This window comes from Stegostoma tigrinum, chromosome 1, assembly GCF_030684315.1.
Source record: "Stegostoma tigrinum isolate sSteTig4 chromosome 1, sSteTig4.hap1, whole genome shotgun sequence".
Taxonomy (NCBI): Eukaryota; Metazoa; Chordata; class Chondrichthyes; order Orectolobiformes; family Stegostomatidae; genus Stegostoma; species Stegostoma tigrinum.
In genome coordinates this window covers 190,605,001-190,621,032 of record NC_081354.1, presented here as the reverse complement: position 1 = coordinate 190,621,032, position 16,032 = coordinate 190,605,001, and the positions used below count along the sequence as shown (strand labels likewise).

The 16,032-nt window shown below is 47.1% G+C and overlaps 1 protein-coding gene across 1 annotated transcript in view; it reads left to right on the top strand.

The window, feature by feature from the left end:
- Positions 1-11,509: 11,509 nt before the first annotated feature.
- Positions 11,510-16,032, top strand: part of LOC132209511 (disintegrin and metalloproteinase domain-containing protein 12-like) — a 193,002-nt gene continuing 188,479 nt past the window's right edge. Inside the window, exon 1 of the mRNA XM_059645051.1 lies at positions 11,510-11,726. Within this exon, the coding sequence (XP_059501034.1) occupies positions 11,510-11,726 (217 nt within the window). The remainder of the gene's footprint in view (positions 11,727-16,032) is intronic.

The window sequence follows — 16,032 nt, the reverse complement described above, 5'->3', positions numbered from 1 at the left end:
GAGATTTCTTTATATCTGGAGTCCTTATCAAATATTTCACTTTACTCAATCTCCTTTCGATTTGTTAAGGTCTACTAACCTTTGCTTTTAAAGGTTCATCTATCACTGGAAGTAACACTAACACTTTATCTCCACTGACAAAATTGCAAACTTTTGATTTCCTGTCTGCTTCCGGTTTCATCACATGTTGTGCTACTTTTAAATGATGTCTTGCCAACTAACCTACTCTTTTTAATCTTAACTTAAAATTTTACAAGTAGTCCAAATATGTGGCCTTTGAACTATGACTCACCGATTTCTCCTTAATTAATTTCAGTGGTCCTCTCACCTCTTACCCCAAAAACTAATTCAACTGAATTTGGTCAATTCATTTGGTGCATGCCAAAAAGTACAAGTGGAAGTCTTTTACCCCAATCCTCTGGATAGTCTCATCTATAAGCCCTCAACATGGTCTTTAAAGTTTGATGTCACCATTCTAGTGCCGCCTGTGATTCTGGAAGGTACACAGTGGATTTGAACTGTTTTATCCTAATCTATCTATAACTTCCCTGAATAATTCTGATGTAATATTTGATGCTTGCTCTGATTATATCTCTGCGGGTAGTCTGTATCAAGTGAGAAAGTTGACTAACTCTTCTACAATCCCTTTAACTGTGATTTTACATCATGGAATGGCATCTGGAAATCTAGTGGTCACATCCATTATGGCCAACAAATACTGATTCCCACTTTTTGCAGCATCTTAGGAGCACAAAAGCTGACGTTTCGGGCCTAGGCCCTTCATTAGAAAAGGGGGATGGGGAGAGGGTTCTGAAATAAATAGGGAGAGAGGGAGAGGTGGATTGAAGATGGATAGAGGAGAAGATAGGTGGAGAGGAGAGTATGGGTGGGGAGGTAGGGAGGGGATAGGTCAGTCCAGGGAGGACGGTCTGGTCAAGGGAGCAGGATGAGGTTAGTAGGTCGGAAATGGAGGTGCGACTTGAGGTGGGAGGAGGGGATAGGTGAGAGGAAGAACAGGTTAGGGAGGCGGGGACGAGCTGGGCTGGTTTTGGGATGCAGTGGGGGGAGGGGAGATTTTGAAGCTGGTGAAGTCCACATTGATACCATTGGGCTGCAGTGCACATTGACACCATTGGGCTGCAGTGCACATTGACACCATTGGGCTGCAGTGCACATTGACACCATTGGGCTGCAGTGCACATTGACACCATTGGGCTGCAGTGCACATTGACACCATTGGGCTGCAGTGCACATTGACACCATTGGGCTGCAGTCCACATTGATACCATTGGGCTGCAGTCCACATTGATACCATTGGGCTGCAGTCCACATTGATACCATTGGGCTGCAGTGCACATTGATACCATTGGGCTGCAGTGCACATTGATACCATTGGGCTGCAGTGCACATTGATACCATTGGGCTGCAGTCCACATTGATACCATATCTGTATATGATGAAGCATATACTTCCTGTTCTGCCTAAGTTGCCTGATTTTCCACTGGCTTTTCAACCACAGTAGACAGCACTCCTAGCCTGTGATTCAGCGATATCATTGTCAAAGACAAGTTGTATTCCTAGAACTGAGAGTTTCTCTAGTTCTCCGACCACCACTTCTCTGCTTTTCACTGGACAGTCCAACCTCACTTTACATAATGGATCACTTCTCGTCTCACCATGAATTCCACATATTACCATTTCTTTTGGCAACTGTCCTGCTGAGTTAATTATCACTGAGCTCATGACATCAAAGATTGACATGTTCATGTATCTCTTAAAATTGTAATTTCTTTACCTGTTGCTCCTGGAATATGTGAGTAAACTTTACCTACGCAAGTAAATTCATTAAAACTGCCTACATTGGAGTCTGAGATAACACAGTGTGGAGATGGAGTAACACAGCAAGCCGGGCAGCATCAGAGGAGCAGTAAAGCTAACATTTTGGTTCAGGAATCTTCTTCAGAAATGGGGGAGGGGAAAGGGGCTCTGAAATAAATAGAGAGGGGGGGGCGGCAGTTAGGTAGTACTGGGGATTGGCCAGTGAGGTGGGAGGAGCAGATAGGTGGGAGAGAAATTGGACAGGTTCATGAGGAGGGCATGAGGGGGGGTGCTGCTCTTGGGATAAGGTCAAGGGTAGGGAGATTTTGAGGCTAGTAAAGTCCACACTGAGACCATTAGATTGTAGGGTTCCAAGGCAGAATATAAGGTGCTATTCCTCCAGTTTCTGGGTGGCATCATTGTGACACTGGAGGAGGCCCAGGATGGACATGTCACCCAGGGAGTGGGACAGGGAGTTGAAGTGGTTCGCGACTGGGAGGTGTTGTTGTTTGTCACGAACCGAGCGGAGATGCTCTTCAAAGCGGTCTCTGAGCCTCCGCTTGGTCTCACTGATGTAGAGGAGACCACATCAGCGGATGTGCAGGTGAACATCTGTTTGATGTGGAAGCTTTTTCTGGGGTCTGGGATGGATGTGGGGGGGAGGGGTGTAGGGGCAGGGGTAGCACCTCCTGCAGTTGCAGGGAAAGGTGCCGGGGGTGATGGGGCTAGTGGGTAGCGTGGAGCAGACAAGGAAGTCGGGGAGAGAGCAAATAAGGTTGGGGAGGGAAATATATCGTTCGTAGTGGGGTCAGGTTGTGGGTGGCGGAAGTGGCGGAGAATGATGCTTTGAATCCGGAGGTTAATGGGGTGGTACATGAGGACAAGGGGAATTCAGTCTTTGTTTTTATTGCAGGGAAGCTGTGTGAGGGCTGAGGTGCGGGAAACGCAAGAGATGCATTCAAGGCCATTTTCAGCCACTGTGTGGGGGAAGTTGTAGTCCTTCAAATATGAGGATATCTAGGATGTCTGGGAGTTGAATGCCTCATCTTGGGAGCAAATGCGGCGGAGGTGGAGGAATTGGGAGTAGGGGATCACATTCTTGCAGGAAGGTGGGTGAGAGAAGGTATAGTCTAGGTAGGTGTGAGAGTTTGTGGGCTTGAAATGGATATCAGTTCCGAGGTGTTCACCAGAGATGGAGACAGAGCGATCCAGGAAGGAGAGAGAGGTATCAGAGATGGTCCAGGTGAACGTAAGGTTGGGGTGGATGGTGTTAGTAAAGTGGATGACCTGTTCGAGCTCCTCGTGGGAGCATGAGTCAGCTCCGATACAGTCAATGATGTAACAGAGGAAGATATGGGGGATAGGGGCAGTGAAGTTGCACAAGAGGGACTGTTCTACGTACCTTACAAAGAGGCAGGCATAGCTTGGGCCCATGCGGGTACCCATGGCCACCCTCTGTCTGTAGGAAGTGGGAGGAATTGAAAGAGAAGTTGTTCAGGGTGAGGACGAGTTCAGCTAGGTGGATGAGGGTGTCAGTGGAGGGGGACTACTGGTTGGACCTGCGGGTGAGGAAGAAGCAAAGGGCTTTTAGGCCGCGTGGGGAATGCAATAATACAAAGATTGGTTGTCCAGAGTGAAGATGAGGTGTTGAGGACGAAGGAATTGGAAGTATTGGAGGAGGTGGAGGGCATGGGTGGTGTCATGGATGTAGGTGGGGAGTTTCTGGACCAAGGGGGAGAAAATGGAGTCCAGATAGGTGGAGATGAGTTCGGTGGGGCAGGAGCAGGCTGAGACAATAGGTCGACCAGGGCAGGCAGGTTTGTGGATTTTGGGAAGGACATGGAAGCGGGGCGGTGCGGGATTGGGGAACAATGAGGTTGGAGACTGTGGGTGGGGGGCCACCTGAGGTAATGCAGGTGTAGATGGTCTTGGAGATGATGGTTTGGTGCTCGGGGATGGGGTCATGATCCAGGGGGCGGTAGGATGAGGTGTCAGAGAGTTGGCACCTGGTCTCAGCGATGTGAAGGTCAGTGCGCCATACCACAACTGCGCGTCCCTTGTGTGCCGGTTTGATGGTGAGTTTAAGGTGAGACCGGAGAGAGCGGAGGGCTGCATGTTCTGTGGGCGAGAAGTTGGAGTGAGTGAGAGAGGTGGAGAGGTTGAGGTGGAGTAGGAGGCATTGGGGTGATTTCCAGGAGGACGGGGTACGTTGGAGGTGGTAGAAGGGGTCTGTAGAAGGTGGGTTTGACATGTGGTTAAAGAAATAAGTGCGGAGGCAGTGTTTATCCTTAGAACATAGAACATAGAACAGTACAGCACAGAACAGGCCCTTCAGCCCACAATGTTGTGCCGACCATTGATCCTCATGGATGCACCCTCAAATTTCTGTGACCATATGCATGTCCAGCAGTCTCTTAAATGACCCCAATGACCTTGCTTCCACAACTGCTGCTGGCAACGCATTCCATGCTCTCACAACTCTCTGCGTAAAGAACCTGCCTCTGACATCCCCTCTATACTTTCCACCAACCAGCTTAAAACTATGACCCCTCGTGCTAGCCATTTCTGCCCTGGGAAATAGTCTCTGGCTATCGACTCTATCTATGCCTCTCATTATCTTGTATACCTCAATTAGGTCCCCTCTCCTCCTCCTTTTCTCCAATGAAAAGAGACCGAGCTCAGTCAACCTCTCTTCATAAGATAAGCCCTCCAGTCCAGGCAGCATCCTGGTAAACCTCCTCTGAACCCTCTCCAAAGCATCCACATCTTTCCTATAATAGGGCGCCCAGAACTGGACGCAGTATTCCAAGTGCGGTCTAACCAAAGTTTTATAGAGCTGCAACAAGATCTCACGACTCTTAAACTCAATCCCCCTGTTAATGAAAGCCAAAACACCATATGCTTTCTTAACAACCCTGTCCACTTGGGTGGCCATTTTAAGGGATCTATGTATCTGCACACCAAGATCCCTCTGTTCCTCCACGCTGCCAAGAATCCTATCCTTAATCCTGTACTCAGCTTTCAAATTCGACCTTCCAAAATGCATCACCTCGCATTTATCCAGGTTGAACTCCATCTGCCACCTCTCAGCCCATCTCTGCATCCTGTCAATGTCCCGCTGCAGCCTACAACAGCCCTCTACACTGTCAACGACACCTCCGACCTTTGTGTCGTCTGCAAACTTGCTGACCCATCCTTCAATTCCCTCGTCCAAGTCATTAATAGTCCTTTTCCAGGCCTGAGTGGTATTCATTGATGTTCGCGTGGAGGGGACTGAAGGTGAGTCTTTTCCTGAGGACTGACCGTTCATCCTTCGTGAGAGGTGGTGTCTGGGGGGATGGTGAAGAATGAAAAGCAGGAGAGGTCCTTTGCAGTTTTGGGAGAGGGGTTCTCTGAGCTGGGGTAGGCTTGATTGTAGCCCAGGAGAGTGTGTGCTTGAGGAGCCGCAGAGAAAAACATTTTTGGAGGATCTGAATGTTCTGTATGTAGCGGCTATTGCAGTCCCAAATTGGGACGGTCTGAATGTAGATTGCTGTCCATTTGGGAGAATCCGGTTCCGTAGCCAGGTGCTGAGAAAGGCAATGAGGCTGTCGTACCTGGTTAGCTTCAGTATGGGATCTGGCACTTTCTTCTCACCCAATCCCTGACCAGGTTTTACATTCTGGCGCAGCTTTTTAACTTCTATTGTGCTTTCCTCGACTACTTCAACAGAACTCATTGCCTCATCCTGTTTACTACATTCATCTTCTCAGACTTTTCCCAAATTCCAACACTGCAACTTCATTTGGCCTACTTTATTGCAGTGAAAACATTTGAACTTTTTCGCTACTCTTTCCCATTTATCGTATGGTAAGTTATTGTTATTATCTTCAATGAGATCTCCCTTTCCCTGACCACCTGAGGATTTCTCTGTTCCCCAATTTCCATCCCTCACAGATTAAAATTGATGTTAGAAGCCAAACTTCCATTAATGAACCAACTCATAATCATCGGAGATAATAAAGTGTGAAGCTGGATGAACACAGCAGGCCAAGCAGCATCTCAGGAGCACAAAAGCTGACGTTTCGGGCCTAGACCCTTCATCAGAGACGGGGATGGGGTGAGGGAACTGAAATAAATAAATAGAGAGGGGGAGGCGGACCGAAGATGGAGAGAAAAGAAGATAGGTGGAGAGGAGAGTATAGGTGGGGAGGTAGGGAGGGGACAGGTCAGTCCAGGGAAGACGGACAGGTCAAGGAGGTGGGATGAGGTTAGTAGGTAGTTGATGCAGGTGCGGCTTGGGGTGGGAGGAAGGGATGGGTGAGAGGAAGAACAGGTTAGGGAAGCAGAGACAGGTTGGACTGGTTTTGGGATGCAGTGGGTGGAGGGGATGAGCTGGGTTGGTTGTGTAATGCAGTGGGGAGAGGGGACGAACTGGGCTGGTTTTGGGATGCGGTGGGGGAAGGGGAGATTTTGAAGCTTGTGAAGTCCACATTGATACCATTGGGCTGCAGGGTTCCCAAGCAGAATATGAGTTGCTGTTCTTGCAACCTTCGGGTGGCATCATTGTGGCACTGCAGGAGGCCCATGATGGACATGTCATCTAAAGAATGGGAGGGGGAGTTGAAATGGTTTGCGACTGGGAGGTGCAGTTGTTTATTGCGAACCGAGCGGAGGTGTTCTGCAAAGCAGTCCGCAAGCCTGCGTTTGGTTTCCCCAATATAGAGGAAGCCACACCGGGTACAATGGATACAGCATACCACATTGGCAGATGTGCAGGTGAACCTCTGCTTGATATGGAAAGTCATCTTGGGCCCTGGGATGGGGGTGAGGGAGGAGGTGTGGGGGCAAGTGTAGGAAGGTGCCGGGTGTGGTGGGGTTGGAGGGGAGTGTGGAGCGAACAAGGCAGTCACGGAGAGAGTGGTCTCTCCGGAAGGCAGACAAGGGTGGGGATGGAAAAATGTCTTGGGTGGTGGGGTTGGATTGTAGATGGCGGAAGTGTTCGAGGATGATGCGTTGTATCCGGAGGTTGCAGGGCCACACCGGGTACAATGGATACCTCTACATTTCCTCTACATTGGGGAAACCAAGCGGAGGCTTGGGGACCGCTTTGCAGAACACCTCCGCTCGGTTCGCAATAAACAACTGCACCTCCCAGTCGCGAACCATTTTAACTCACCCTCCTATTCTTTCAACGACATGTTGGTGTGCAGATACATAGATCCCTTAAAATGGCCACCCAAGTGGACAGGGTTATTAAGAAAGCATATGGTGTTTTGGCTTTCATTAACAGGGGGATTGAGTTTAAGAGTCGTGAGATCTTGTTGCAGCTCTATAAAACTTTGGTTAGACCGCACTTGGAATACTGCGTCCAGTTCTGGTCGCCGTATTATAGGAAAGATGTGGATGCTTTGGAGAGGGTTCAGAGGAGGTTTACCAGGATGCTGCCTGGACTGGAGGGCTTATCTTATGAAGAGAGGTTGACTGAGCTCGGTCTCTTTTCATTGGAGAAAAGGAGGAGGAGAGGGGACCTAATTGAGGTATACAAAATAATGAGAGGCATAGATAGAGTTGATAGCCAGAGACTATTTCCCAGGGCAGAAATGGCTAACACGAGGGGTCATAGTTTTAAGCTGATTGGTGGAAAGTATAGAGGGGATGTCAGAGGCAGGTTCTTTACGCAGAGAGTTGTGAGAGCATGGAATGCATTGCCAGCAGCAGTTGTGGAAGCAAGGTCATTGGGGTCATTTAAGAGACTGCTGGACATCTATATGGTCACAGAAATTTGAGGGTGCATACATGAGGATCAATGGTCAGCACAACATTGTGGGCTGAAGGGCCTGTGCTGTGCTGTACTGTTCTATGTTCTATGTTCTATGTTCTATGTCCATCATGGGCCTCCTGCAGTGCCACAATGATGCCACCAGAAGGTTGCAGGAACAGCAACTCATATTCCGCTTGGGAACACTGCAGCCCAATGGTATCAATGTGGACTTCACCAGCTTCAAAATCTCCTGTTCCCCCACTGCATCACACAACCAGTCCAGCCTGTCTCTGCCTCCCTAAACTGTTCTTCCTCTCACCCATCCCTTCCTCCCACCTCAAACTGCACCTCCATTTTCTACCTACCAACCTCATCCCACCTCCTTGACCTGTCCATCTTCCCTGGACTGACTTATCCCCTCCCTATCTCCCCACCTATACTCTCCTCTCCACCTATCTTTTTTTCTCTCCATCTGCGGTCCGCCTCCCCCTCTCTCCCTATTTATTCCAGAACCCTCTCCCCACAGCCCTCTCTGATGAAGGGTCTAGGCCCGAAACGTCAACCTTTGTGCTCCTGAGATGCTGCTTGGCCGGCTGTGTTCATCCAGCTTCACACTTTGTTATCTTGGATTCTCCAGCATCTGCAGTTCCCATTATCTCTCATAATCATCGGACATGAGTTCTCTCTACTTCAGAAAGTAAATTATTGAAATCCTCCAAAATAATATCTCTCATAGAGCGTCAGAAGTTTGATCTATTTTCAATGCCCAAATCCACCTGTCAAAATCACTTTGTTTGATCTTTCCAAACTCAATGTATGTTTGATCTTAGGTTCCCGGAACCCTGTCTGCAGGCTTCTGGTACTAGCTGATATGCACTTGGGATGGCTTTTTTCATCACATTGCATTCCCCAGATACCTCCTCTGTAGTGAAGCAAATACCTCATTAGCTCCACCTATCAATTTTATTTTGATCAACAAAATTCACATGGCCATCAACTACTTCATTTGTTCAGTGACTTTCTCAAATGCAATGAACAATTTTTCTACATCCTTGATGTCGAACTTCGGCAATGGTCTGACATATCTAAATAGATGCCCCCCAGGGAACTCATAGAAACACATAAAATCCTGATGGAACTGGTCAGGGAATGTTCCCGACGTTGGGGAAGTCCAGAACTAGGGGCCATAGCCCAAGAAGAAGGGGTCAGGCATTTAGGACTGAGATGAGGAAGAATTTCTCCACTCGGAATTGTGAATCTGTGGAACTCTCTCCCCCAGGAAGCTGAGATAACAAGGTGTAGAGCTGGATGGACACAACATGCCAAAAACAAAAGTTGCTAGAAATGCTCAGAAGGTCTGGCAGCATCTGTGAAGAAAAATCAGAGTTAACATTTCGGGTCTGCTGACACTTCCTCAGAACAGGAAGGTTTTCCAGCAACTTCTGTTTTTGTTCGGTCTCCATAATTATGAAGTGCTTCGAAACGTTACACATGACACGGATCAATGTTAGCATACACAATTGCCTTTATCCTTTGCAGTTTGCCTACCCCCAACAGGTCCACCGTACAAGCCACTTCCCTGGCCCTACACTCATCCCTGGAACATCTGAATGACAAGGATACCTATGTCAGTCTCCTACTTAGTGACTACTGTTCCGCCTTCAACACTATAGTAGGAACTGTTGATGCTGGAGAATCTGAGATAACAAAGTATGGAGCTGGATGAAAACTGCAGGCCAAGCAGCATCAGAGGAGCAGGAACGCTAACATTTCGGGAATGGGCCCTTCTTCAGATTTTTTTGAAAAAATATGACCTGTAACAGGCTTGCCTGGCCTGCTGTGTTCATCCAGTTCTACACCTTGTTATCTGAGATACCATTTGGTGTTTTCTGCTGCATTATGATTGGCCTGCCCTGGGATTCCAATCGAGCAAGTGTTGCGTCCTCAGTCCCAGAGCTGAAAATGGACCCAGATGGATTTTGTCTTATATTCTTTTTTTAAATTTTTTTTATTGTTATTCTATTGTCGTGGAAGGACTGTTGTTCTGAACTTCGTATTTTTTTAGATTTTAATTCTTTTTTCCTCAGAAATTATACTCAAAGAGAATCTGTACCTTGGTACCTTATACCTAGATGGCGCTGTCAGTGGCGACTTGTAATTTCTTCACTGTACCCATGTGAGTACATGTGACAGTAAAGCTAATTCATCGGTGTAACTGATACCTTTGGAGAACAAAAACATCCATTGATTTTGACATCATGCACCTTTAACATTCTCTGACTGCCATTTATCACAGCAGTAGCCAAGTTAAGTCACCAAAGCTCCTTAGACAGCACCTATCAAACCCATGACCACTTCGATCAAGGAGGTCAGGGAGCAGATACATGGGAACTATACTACCTTCAAGTTCCCCGCTAAGCCATTCACCATTCTGACTGGGAAATACATCACTGTTCCTTCAATATTGCTGGTTTAAAATCCTAGAATTAAGGGCATTGTGGATCAATCCACAGCAGGTAGACTGCAGCGGTTCAAGAATGCAGGATGGGCAATTCATGCTAACCCAGTGATGCCAACTTTCTGTGAAGGAGTAAAATTGTCACCACTGTTATTTGATGTTTCACACCAAGGGCAGACTCTAAACACACAGAATCATAGAATTCCTAGAGTGTGGAAGCTGGCCCCTAATCACACCTGGGCCCCTGGCGTGTAAGGCAGCAGTGCTGTCAATAACTTGAGCCTCCTGTCTGTAAAATCATCTGAATCCATTCCTGCCTCGGTTTATCTGCTGAGGGCTAAACAATAGATGAGTCTATTCAAATACAATTCTGACTGGCCGCCAGAATCATCATGTTGTTCACACTATGCTACCTGTATCCCAAATTACACCAAGTCTACTTCACCCATCATACCATTCTCTTCTTAACTGTCAATTCTTAACTTCTCGTTGCTGTTTCCAAGTTTCTCCAATGCCTCATTCTTCCTTATCTTTGTCTTCTTGAATTCCAAAACTGTTGGAGACTTCTTTGTTTTATCTCACTTTTTTTTGTCACTTTCCTTGCAGACGGTGCTCTTGGCTGAAGTTTACAAACAGTGCCTTCATCGTGTCAGCATCCTTTCTCAAACCGAGGTTCATTGAACATGTGACCCACTGCTGCATCTTTCCTTTGTTGTCTTTGAGCTGTCCCTGTAGCCCCTTGAGGAATTCAGGCAATTCCACTGCTCTCTGCACAGCTCAATAAATCACCCTGACCCAGTGAAGCAGAGTGAGGGAGATACAGTACATGCTGCATCAGGAACGCACAGAAAGTGAGAAACCAACCTCAGTACATTCTGCACATGTCCTGGAAGAGTTTACAGTGTCCCAGCAGAATGCACAGTCCATCAGATTACTTGGTGCAGCTTCCAACTTGTTCAATCCTATCTCTCTTTCAGGGTTTCCTCTCACTCTCTGGGTAAGGCAGGGGCTGTTACAAGGTTATTTCTGGGGCAGCACAGTGGCTCAGTGGTTAGAATGCTGCCTCACAGCACCAGGGACCCAGGTTCAATCCCACCCTCAGGCTGTGCAGAGTTTGCGCATTCTCCCCGTGTCTGCGTGAGTTTCCACCAGGTGTTCTGGTTTCCTCCCACAGCCCAAATTTGTGTAGGCTAGGTGGAGTGGCCATCCTAAATTGCACATAGTGTTCAGGGATGTATAGATTAGGAGGATGGTCTGGGTGGGATGCTTTGAGTGTCGGTGTGGACTTGTTGGACTGAAGGGCCTATTTCCACACCATAGGGATTTTATGATGTATCACAGAATGACACAGAAACAAGATAAGACGTTGAGAGTACCAGCAGAGAAAAACTCAAAAAGGAAAGAGGATTAATGAGGAACACAGGCAGAAAACTGTGTTAACAAAGGGCTAGAACTTGGAAGTGAAGAGCAGAGAGTTGTGATCATTTGCAATGTCTGCCTGCAATGTGTGTTTGGTATTTCTGATCTGGTGTCGGGTTTTAAATCTTTCAGCAGCAGAGAGTGAAGGATCTGCGGTGGATGACGGTGATGGTGGAAATGGAACTGTGTTCACTGTCCCCAGTTACAGACCCACCAGACATTCACCAGGAGCTGGTGGGGATCTGAAGATGAAACAAGCTACTTCAAGTGGACCTAAACCTGCTTCAGGTGAGGAAGATTGCTTTGATGTTTGTTAATATGTGGGCCAGGCCAGTATTTACTGCCCATCTCTAATTTCCCTGAGAGTATTTAAGAGTGAACCACATTGCTATGGGTCTGGAGTGACAATTCAGCCAGACCAGGGAAGGATGGCCGATTCCTTCCCTAAAGGACATCAAGGAACCTGAAGCGTTTTTCCTGACAATCGACAATGGTTTCATGGTTATCATTAGATTGTTATTTCCAGATTTTTATTGAGTTTAGATCTCAACATCTCCACATTGTGGAATTCAAGTCCTGGTCCCCTGATCATTACCTGGGTCCTCTAATCAAAACACAGCAATAATACCACAAGTTCAACACCTCCCCTGTTGCCCTTTGGGAAGGTGATGATGAGTTGCCTTCTTGAACTCCTGCAGTCCATGTGCTGTAAGTAGACCCACAATGGCGTCAGGGAATGAATTCCAGGTTTTTATATTTCCAAATTTGGATGGTGAGTGGCTTAGAGGGGAAATTGCACGTAATGCTGCCCTTGTCTTTCTAGATGGTAGAACATAGAACATAGAACATTACAGCACAGTACAGGCCCTTCGGCCCTCAATGTTGTTCCGACCTGTCATACCGATCTGAAGCCCATCTAGCCTACACTATTCCATGTACGACCATATGCTTGTCCAATGACGACTTAAATGTACCTAAAGTTGGCGAATCTACTACCGTTGCAGGCAAAGCGTTCCATTCCCTTACTACTCTCTGAGTAAAGAAACTACCTCTGACATCTGTCCTATATCTTTCACCCCTCAATTTAAAGCTATGCCCCCTCGTGCTCGCTGTCACCATCCTCGGAAAAAGGCTCTCCCTATCCACCCTATCTAACCCTCTGATTATTTTATATGTTTCAATTAAGTCACCTCTCAACCTTCTTCTCTCTAATGAAAACAGCCTCAAGTCTCTCAGCCTTTCCTCGGAAGACCTTCTCTCCAAACCAGGCAACACCCTAGTAAATCCCCTCTGCACCCTTTCCAAAGCTTCCACATCCTTCTTATAATGCGGTGACCAGAACTGTACACAATACTCCAAGTGCGGCCGCACCAGAGTTTTGTACAGCTTCACCATAACCTCTTGGTTCCGGAACTCAATCCCTCTATTAATAAAAGCTAAAACACTGTATGCCTTCTTAACAGCCCTGTCAACCTGGGTGGCAACTTTCAAGGATCTGTGTACATGGACACCGAGATCTCTCTGCTCATCTACACTGCTAAGAATCTTACGATTAGCCCTGTACTTTGCCTTTCGGTTACTCCTACCAAAGTGCATCACCTCACACTTGTCTGCATTAAACTCCATTTGCCACCTCTCAGCCCAGCTCTACAGCTTATCTATGTCTGTCTGCAAACTACAGCATCCTTCATCACTATCCACAACTCCACCGACCTTAGTGTCGTCTGCAAATTTACTAACCCATCCTTCTACGCCCTCATCCAGGTCATTTATAAAAATGACAAACAGCAGTGGATCCAACACCGACCCTTGCGGTACACCTCTAGTAACTGGTCTCCAGGATGAACATTTCCCATCAACTACCACCCTCTGTCTTCTTTCAGCAAGCCAATTTCCGATCCAAACTGCTATATCTCCCACAATCCCATTCCTCCGCATTTTGTACAATAGCCTACTGTTGGGAACCTCATTGAACGCCTTGCTGAAATCCATATACACCACATCAACTGGTTTACTCTCATCTACCTGTTTGGTCACCTTCTCAAAGAACTCAATAAGGTTTGTGAGGCACGACCTTCCCTTCACAAAACCGTGCTGACTATCCCTAATCAATTTATTCTTTTCTAGATGATTATAAATCCTATACCTTATAACCTTTTCCAACACTTTACCAACAACTGAGGTAAGGCTCACTGATCTATAATTACCAGAGTTGACTCTACTCCCCTTCTTGAACAAGGGAACCACATTTGCTATCCTCCAGTCATCTGGCACTATTCCTGTAGACAATGACGAGTTAAAGATCAATGCCAAAGGCTCGGCAATCTCCTCCCCGGCTTCCCAGAGGATCCGAGGATAAATCCCATCCAGCCCAGGGGACTTATCGATCTTCACCTTCTGAAGGATTTCTAATACCTCTTCCTTCTGAACCTCAATCCCACCTAGTCTTGTAGCCTGTATCTCAGTATTCTCCTCGACAACATTGTCGTTTTCCAGAGTGAATACGGTTGAAAAATATTCATTCAGCTCTTCGCCTATCTCATCTGACTCCACACACAACTTACCACTACAATCCTTGATTGGGCCTAATCTTACTTTCGTCATTCTTTTATTCCTTAAATACCTATAGAAAGCCTTAGGGTTTACCCTGATCCTATCCGCCAACAACTTCTCATGTCTCCTCCTGGCTCTTCTGAGCTCTCTCTTTAGGTCTTTCCTGGCTACCTCGTAGCCCTCAAGTGCCCTAACTGAGCCTTCACATCTTATCCTAACATAAGCTGCCTTAGAACATAGAACAGTACAGCACAGAACAGGCCCTTCAGCCCACAATGTTGTGCCGACCATTGATCCTCATGGATGCACCCTCAAATTTCTGTGACCATATGCATGTCCAGCAGTCTCTTAAATGACCCCAATGACCTTGCTTCCACAACTGCTGCCGGCAACGCATTCCATGCTCTCACAACTCTCTGCGTAAAGAACCTGCCTCTGACATCCCCTCTATACTTTCCACCAACCAGCTTAAAACTATGACCCCTCGTGCTAGCCATTTCTGCCCTGGGAAATAGTCTCTGGCTATCGACTCTATCTATGCCTCTCATTATCTTGTATACCTCAATTAGGTCCCCTCTCCTCCTCCTTTTCTCCAATGAAAAGAGACCGAGCTCAGTCAACCTCTCTTCATAAGATAAGCCCTCCAGTCCAGGCAGCATCCTGGTAAACCTCCTCTGAACCCTCTCCAAAGCATCCACATCTTTCCTATAATAGGGCGCCCAGAACTGGACGCAGTATTCCAAGTGCGGTCTAACCAAAGTTTTATAGAGCTGCAACAAGATCTCACGACTCTTAAACTCAATCCCCCTGTTAATGAAAGCCAAAACACCATATGCTTTCTTAACAACCCTGTCCACTTGGGTGGCCATTTTAAGGGATCTATGTATCTGCACACCAAGATCCCTCTGTTCCTCCACGCTGCCAAGAATCCTATCCTTAATCCTGTACTCAGCTTTCAAATTCGACCTTCCAAAATGCATCACCTCGCATTTATCCAGGTTGAACTCCATCTGCCACCTCTCAGCCCATCTCTGCATCCTGTCAATGTCCCGCTGCAGCCTACAACAGCCCTCTACACTGTCAACGACACCTCCGACCTTTGTGTCGTCTGCAAACTTGCTGACCCATCCTTCAATTCCCTCGTCCAAGTCATTAATAAAAATTACAAACAGTAGAGGCCCAAGGACAGAGCCCTGTGGAACCCCACTCACCACTGACTTCCAGGCAGAATATTTTCCTTCTACTACCACTCGCTGTCTTCTGTTGGCCAGCCAATTCTGTATCCAAGCAGCTAAGTTCCCCTGTATCCCATTCCTCCTGACCTTCTGAATGAGCCTTCCATGGGGAACCTTATCAAATGCCTTACTGAAGTCCATATACACCACATCCACAGCTTGACCCTCATCAACCTTACTAGTCACATCCTCAAAAAACTCGATAAGGTTTGTAAGGCATGACCTACCCCTCACAAAGCCGTGTTGACTGTATTTGATCAAGCCATGCTCTTCCAGATGGTCATAAATCTTATCCCTCAGAATCCTTTCTAACACCTTGCAGACGACAGACGTGAGACTTACCGGTCTATAATTGCCGGGGATTTCCCTATTTCCTTTCTTGAAGAGAGGAATTACATTTGCCTCTCTCCAGTCCTCAGGTACGACTCCAGTGGAGAGCGAGGATGCAAAGATCTTCGCAAGTGGCGAAGCAATTGCATTTCTCGCTTCCCAAAGCAGCCGAGGACAAATCTGATCCGGGCCTGGCGACTTGTCAATCTTAATGTTTGACAAAATTTTCAGTACATCAGCTTCCTCTATCTCTATCCGTTCCAGCATGCACACCTGCTCTTCAAAGGTTTCATTCACTACACAGGTCGTTTCTTTCGTAAAGACAGAAGCAAAAAACTCATTTAGGGCTTCCCCTACCTCCTCAGGCTCCACACACAAGTTCCCTATGCTATCTTCCACCTTCTTCCTCTTGACCAGAGATTCCACCTCCTTTGTAAACCGCGGCTCCCGCACTCTACAGCTTCCTCCCTGCCTGA